The sequence below is a fragment of the Ipomoea triloba genome, chromosome 8, assembly GCF_003576645.1.
Source record: "Ipomoea triloba cultivar NCNSP0323 chromosome 8, ASM357664v1".
Lineage (NCBI taxonomy): Eukaryota > Viridiplantae > Streptophyta > Magnoliopsida > Solanales > Convolvulaceae > Ipomoea > Ipomoea triloba.
Genome location: NC_044923.1, coordinates 15,565,162 through 15,571,893, shown reverse-complemented (window position 1 = coordinate 15,571,893; position 6,732 = coordinate 15,565,162). Strand labels below are relative to the sequence as shown.

Genomic DNA, 6,732 nt, shown 5'->3' with positions numbered 1-6,732 from the left:
TATATATATATATATATATATATATATATATATATATATATATATTTTTTTTTTTTTTTTTTTTTATTTCCTAGTTGATATTTCCTATGAAATTCACAACTATAAAATGGTGTCACCAACATTCTCAAGATTTCAGCCGTCCTTCTTCCAACCAAAAATCTCCACACTGCTTAAATTCTTCTTACAACCCTTCCGGTCTCAGCTTTTTAAGGTAAAGGTCCAAACTTTCTCCGTTAATTCTCCGATTTCAGATGCTTTGAAGTGTTTTCAACTGGATTCTTGATCTGGGTAGGGTAGATCCCTGAGTTTTAAGGTTGAATTTTTTTGTGATTTAATCTGGGGGTTTTAGACAGGTGAGGAGAAATGGCACGCAAGAAGATCAGAGAGTATGATTCCAAGAGGCTGTTGAAGGAGCATTTCAAGAGGCTCGGTGGGTATGATTTGGCCATCAAATCTGCTCAAGTAAGTAGCATTTTTTCCTGGGCAATCTCATGAACTTGTTTTGTTTTTCCTTGGAGAGATCTGTTTCTATTGAATGACTTTGAGAAGAAACTTGTTAGGTGAAGAATGAGAATTGAGGGGAACTGGGTAAGTAAGCAAACTGGGGCTAGGTTTATGGTGAGAAACAAGTATGAGAATTGAGGGAACTGGATAAATGAATTAAAAGTTGTCTATATAGCAGAGGGCCTGTGAGAAAGTACAGACATGTCAACTGAATTAAAGTTATCAGCTAATAAATATGACTGTTAAAGACCTAATACCTAGATATTATCTTCTTCCCCCCAAAAGGATGAATCCCCAATCCCAAGGCTCGATTGAGCATTTGCGAGTATATAAATTAGGGTAACTCAGTGGCTCATCAGAGAGGGCTAAATGCCCGTATGTACAAGGGATCTGTCCACATAGGGCATAATCCCCACACTGTTGTGTCTGAGTTTCGAATCTCGGTCTCTTTTCCCAAATACTGTCTATTGAACCAGTGAGCTAAGCCTGTGCGGGCAATACCTAGATATTATTGAATGCTAGATTGGTAGAACCTTTTCGTTTTCTTAGTTGAACTAAAAGTTCTTTGCCGAGCATTGTAATTTGAGTGACTTTTGTTAGATCGTAAGCAGGAGTGATGGAAATTGGAATCATTTACTCTGATTAAGTGATGGAAAATTTCGTTTCTGTGGTTTAGGTTACAGAATCGACTGATCTCAATGAGCTGGTTGACAAAGAGCCTTGGCTCTCCTCAACAAAATTGGTTGTCAAGCCTGATATGCTCTTCGGCAAGCGTGGGAAAAGCGGTCTGGTTGCCTTGAAGCTAGATCTGGCTGAAGTCGCCGTGTTTGTTAAGGAAAGGCTTGGCAAGGAGGTAATCCTGAAATTTCATGAACTTTATGTTGTTGATTCGATCCTTTGATATGCTCATATATCATTCGCACCTTACATTTGAATCTTAACACTAACAGGTTGAGATGGGTGGATGCAAAGGTCCCATCACAACTTTCATTGTTGAGCCCTTTGTCCCACACAACGAGGAGTTTTACCTTAACATCGTCTCTGAGAGGCTTGGATGTAGCATAAGCTTTTCGGAATGTGGAGGAATTGATATCGAAGAGAACTGGGACAAGGTACCTAAGCCATACTTGTATTGATAATTTCACAGCTCTAGCATCTGTTTTGTGTCATTTCACACCGCGATTTTCTTTATCCAGGTTAAGACCATTTTTGTTCCAACGGGGGTGTCTTTAACCTCAGATCTGTGTGCTCCACTTGTTGCAACACTTCCGCTTGAGGTAATATAAATTAAAGAACCACAAGTTGGAAATTCTACTATGCTTTGTAAAGTCCTTTGCTGATAAAAATTTGGCGCTTATAGCACTTTCCATAAATAGTTTTATGGTCTTTATAATCCTTTTCTTCAATCGCCATCTGCAATATTGATTAGATACGGTTAAAATTCATATTTTGACATGAATTCTTCATACACGGTGCAGATCAAGACTGTGATTGAGGACTTCATCAAAGTTGTTTATGCTCTATTTTTAGGTACCTAAAGATGTCTCCAAAATTATTTTTAGCTTCTTTGGATGTTATGATCGCCCTCTAATTTTTATTTTTTTTTTCATTCTTTTTTAGATTTGGATTTCAGTTTCCTTGAGATGAATCCCTTCACATTGGTTGACGGAAAGCCTTATCCACTGGACATGAGGGGGGAACTAGATGACACTGCTGCTTTTAAGAACTTTAAGAAGTAATTTCATGTCTTTCTTTTTTTTTTTTTTTTTTTTTTTTTTGTATGCTTTGCTTATTAGTTGATGCAAATACCGTTCATCTTCATGCTGTGTACATATTCTTACAAGATTCATAACCTACAGGTGGGGAGATGTTGAATTCCCGTTGCCATTTGGAAGGGTCATGAGCGCTACAGAAAGCTTTATCCATGGGCTGGATGAGAAGGTATTTCTCGAGTCATATTTCTGCAAAATATTTTATATTCTCGAATTGCATGTGGCTTCCACCATTGGGTATGGAGTAGACTTAAATCCCCCAGGCCAACTGACCTATCCTTAGAAGTGCCTACAATTCAGCGAGGGGATTAGTCACTGTGTTTGATGGTGGAAATCATGGGTTATACCCAAAAAAAATTGATAGATAATAATATTCCATTTTACTTTAAAGCTCAAATTTTTTATGCATCGCTAGCGTGTGCCTTCTTTACGAAGTTATTTTGTTTCATTTAACTGCAGACAAGTGCATCTTTGAAGTTCACGGTCTTGAACCCAAAGGGACGAATCTGGACCATGGTGGCTGGTGGAGGTGCCAGTGTCATCTATGCCGATACTGTGAGTTTCTGTTCTCAAAACCTTTTTTTGCTTATAGAATGAATGCTTGAATGCCTTTGTTCCTAAATCCTACCAATTTGTGTTACCAGGTTGGAGACCTTGGATATGCATCTGAGCTCGGAAACTATGCTGAATATAGCGGGGCTCCTAATGAAGAAGAGGTCCTGCAGTATGCCAGAGTCGTAATTGATGTAAGAATGATTAGCTTTGCAGTTCGAGATGACTGACATTATTCTTATTACTCGTATAATAATACAGTGAAAGAAAAATAACCGAACCCTTTTTCAGTGTGCAACTGCAGACCCTGATGGTCGTAAAAGAGCCCTCGTGATTGGCGGTGGTATAGCAAACTTTACTGACGTTGCTGCTACATTTAATGGCATAATCCGAGCTTTGAAGGAGAAGGTAAAAGGCGGCACAAAGTTCTTTCTAGTTCTGGTGTAAAAAATGGTAGCTTTACAAATCGAATCATACGAGTCCTATTCTTTCTGCAGGAATCGAAGCTCAAGGCTGCTAGAATGAGTCTCTTTGTAAGGAGAGGCGGTCCGAACTACCAAAGGGGTCTTGCTAAGATGAGAGCTCTTGCAGAGGAAATCGGCATCCCCATTGAGGTACGAATGAATGCCGCATCTTATACTTGAAGCAAAAGCTCCATTTTAACTAAAAGCCTATATATTATATGCTCAACACGTCCCGATTTCTGATACCGAACTGAAGCACGTACTCCATCTCAACTGAAAGGCTAAGCTGACAGTTGGATTGCACATTTATGTTTATATATTATCTGCTCAACACTTATAAGTGATCAAACGCACATCACTAATCAATGTGGCATGTACAACGCTTCAGTAACATCAAACACCGTTATTATGTTCACCGATGTCACAACGCTCTAACAAGTTCTTGGTCGTGTCGTTTTTAAGGTCTACGGCCCGGAGGCAACCATGACAGGCATTTGCAAACAGGCAATTGAATGCATCACTGCAGCTGCATAAAAAGCAAAGCAACTAATGCAACTCTGATTTCTATCTTATTCACTTCCCTCCTTTTTGGTTGTGTTTAGATGTCTGTTATAGCAATGTTGTGCCTCTTTTGTTTGTATTCTTGACATTTCATATAATAGCCCATTTGAAGTGGGCTCAAGCAGCAGCTATGAATCAATCACTTTCTTTATTTTGTGGATTTTTTCTTCTTTGCAAAATAACTTTATAGCATTATTCTGCAATAACAATTATAATTACGGAATATATTCCGAAATGAGAGTATATTAGTACAATTCCGAAATGAGAAATGAGAATATATATAGTACAACTCGAAGATTTAAGTTCATTCATTTCAACAAATTATCAATTATCATACCTTAAGCGCTTAAGCTGCCCCAAGTCTACACATGTAAATGCCTGTTTTGTAAAGTTTAGTCTATTGGGTTATTAAGAATTTTGTACCAATAGTTATGCTATGGATTAGGGTTCACCTTACAAGATATCTAAATTAAAGCATGTGTTCCATTTCAACTAAAAGCCTAAGCTGATAGTTGGACTGCACATATTATATTTATGCTCACAATCTGTAACATCCAGTATATAAATTGTGAATATTTTTTTTTCTTTTTTTTTGAACATTTAATATGTAAATTGTGTATTTTGAAGGGTGGACTAGGTCACAGAATAATTTGCCATTTTATACATACTTGAACATTATAAATTTCAAATTTCAAAAGCAAAAGCAAAAGCATAAGTTTAGAATTATTTTATACATAATTTTTTGTTATTTACAATTTTCTCGGGCTACATTAGTAGGATCAAATATGTAAAAAAAAAATAAAAAAAAAATATATATATATATATATAGGTTTTTTTTAAGGTAAACATAGCTATTCCATTAATTCATAACATAAAACGTTTACATCAACGATCAATGAAATGGTAAATCATTCCTTACAGTCAGACATAGAAACAACTTTTCTAACTATCCTATAGAAAACTTGAATAGCGACTGTTTCATAACTAGGAAGCTATGTTCCTTCAGGGAGTTTAAAGCTTCATCAAAAATCTGGGTCTTCGTCATCATTCTTTTTTGCTCGTTGCCCAGGATAAGATCAACACTTGCCGAAACCAAACTAAACAATTTATGCTAATGAAAATGAAAAGCTCGTGAAAGTAACGAGAGGAAAAATGCTCGTGAAAGTAACAAGAGGAAAACACAATAATAGAGAAAATAAAAAGTGGTAAAGTCAAAGTAGGGTTGTGAGTTCAAGACTACCAACCCAAACCCCAATACCTACCTACTATTATTTTTATTCAAAGAGAGAGAAAACGGAAGAGGAAGATCTATGGCGATGGTCGGAGGCGGATAGAACTGCGACGGTGGTCGGGGCGGAAGAAGAGCGAGAGAAAACGTAGAAGGTGACCAAAACCGCCGGCTCAAAGCTCCATTAGAGCTCCGACCGGAGGCCGGCGGTGGAAGCCGAAGTTGAGCAGCAGAGAAAGGCGTTTGGTTTTAGAGAGAGAAGGGAGGCAGCATTAGGGTTTCTTATTTCCGATCCGGTCTATATATTTTTTTTAAATACTAATTTTTACAAAGTAATATCTGTTTTATACTTTTTCAAACATTTTTAGCCCAAAAAATCTAAACCTTTACCATCGGGCTCGAACCTATGACCACTCATTAAAAATGGTAACCAGTTGTTATGCCATGGACCCGGATCCACCTTGCAAGTGGACCCGGGTCTATATTCACAATTTGATAACTTCATGTTCATAATTTCATAATTCCAGGTTCACAGTTTCATAACTTAGCTTCATATTCAAAATTTCATAGCTCTACGTTCAAAATTTCATTACTCTATGGGGGCGTTTGGTTCAAGTTATATATATATATATATATATATATATATATATATATATATATATATATATATATATATATATTGAAAACAGGTTCAAGTTATATAAGATAATTGAAGTTATATTTGCTTGGAAATATAAGATTCTCATGTTTGGTTCAAGTTATGTAAGATTCCCAGGGAATGTAACTTAACCTCCCGATGAAGTTTTTAGCTATTAGAAGGGAATGTGAGATACACCCCAATTTCTTAGGTAATCTCACATTCCCTTATCTTATTACTAATATTAAGTTTTTGGCATTTTAATCAATTTATCTTATTTCCGTTGTCTTATTTACCTACTTCAATTTTAAACCAAACACATGAATCTAACATTCCCCTTTATCTAACATTCCTAGCAATATAACATTTCATAAGGTAATCTAACATTTCGTGAACCAAACACCCCTATGTTCATAATTTTATAACTCTATGTTCACAATTTCATAACTCTATGCTTAAGAGTATCAAAACTATATGTTCAACAGTCTAACACAATTGTTGAATCTATATAACAAAATTGTGAATATAAAGTTCAAAAATTGTTAGTATTGAATAATGTAATTTTGTATATAAGATTCAAAATTGTGAATATAGAGTTCTAAAATTGTGAACATAATTCTAAATTCTGAACATAGAATTCTAAATTTGTGAGTATATTCGGTCCATCTTGGATCCATAGCATAATTTGCCAAATGGTAACAAAGATTTCTATAAGACTCCATGGTGGTTCGCAATATATAGCCTAGTACCATTAGAATTTTAGATCCACCAAAACTTTCTAACAATGTTTGTTTCGTTCTGAAGGGCTTTACTGCTTTAGCCTTCACATTTATCATACTCAGTTGGCCTTGTACTTTACAGCATCTGTATGCCTTATAATGAAAGTGGAAAAACAAGGTGATATTTTTGCAATTTTCTACAATACAATTATACATTTAGAAATATTTGATATTGTATTTGGAAATACTTTGAGTGCACGGAACTGACGGAAGGCACTACCTTTATTCTAATCAC

At 35.9% G+C, this 6,732-nt stretch overlaps 1 protein-coding gene across 2 annotated transcripts; it reads left to right on the top strand.

Moving 5' to 3' along the window:
- Positions 1 to 75: 75 nt before the first annotated feature.
- LOC116027765 (ATP-citrate synthase alpha chain protein 1) lies at positions 76 to 4,015 on the top strand. Of its 2 annotated transcripts, none has more exons than XM_031269510.1 (13): positions 76 to 211; positions 350 to 462; positions 1,181 to 1,357; positions 1,455 to 1,616; positions 1,701 to 1,781; positions 1,983 to 2,034; positions 2,125 to 2,239; positions 2,364 to 2,445; positions 2,736 to 2,831; positions 2,921 to 3,022; positions 3,120 to 3,236; positions 3,326 to 3,442; positions 3,755 to 4,015. In XM_031269510.1, the coding sequence occupies exons 2-13, from the start codon at positions 364 to 366 to the stop codon at positions 3,824 to 3,826; spliced, it is 1,272 nt and encodes a 423-aa protein (XP_031125370.1). In that variant the 5' UTR covers positions 76 to 211; positions 350 to 363; the 3' UTR covers positions 3,827 to 4,015. The 2 variants fall into 2 exon arrangements, with proteins under 2 accessions (XP_031125370.1, XP_031125371.1); XM_031269511.1 differs by having other exon boundaries at positions 95 to 211; positions 354 to 462.
- Positions 4,016 to 6,732: the final 2,717 nt, after the last annotated feature.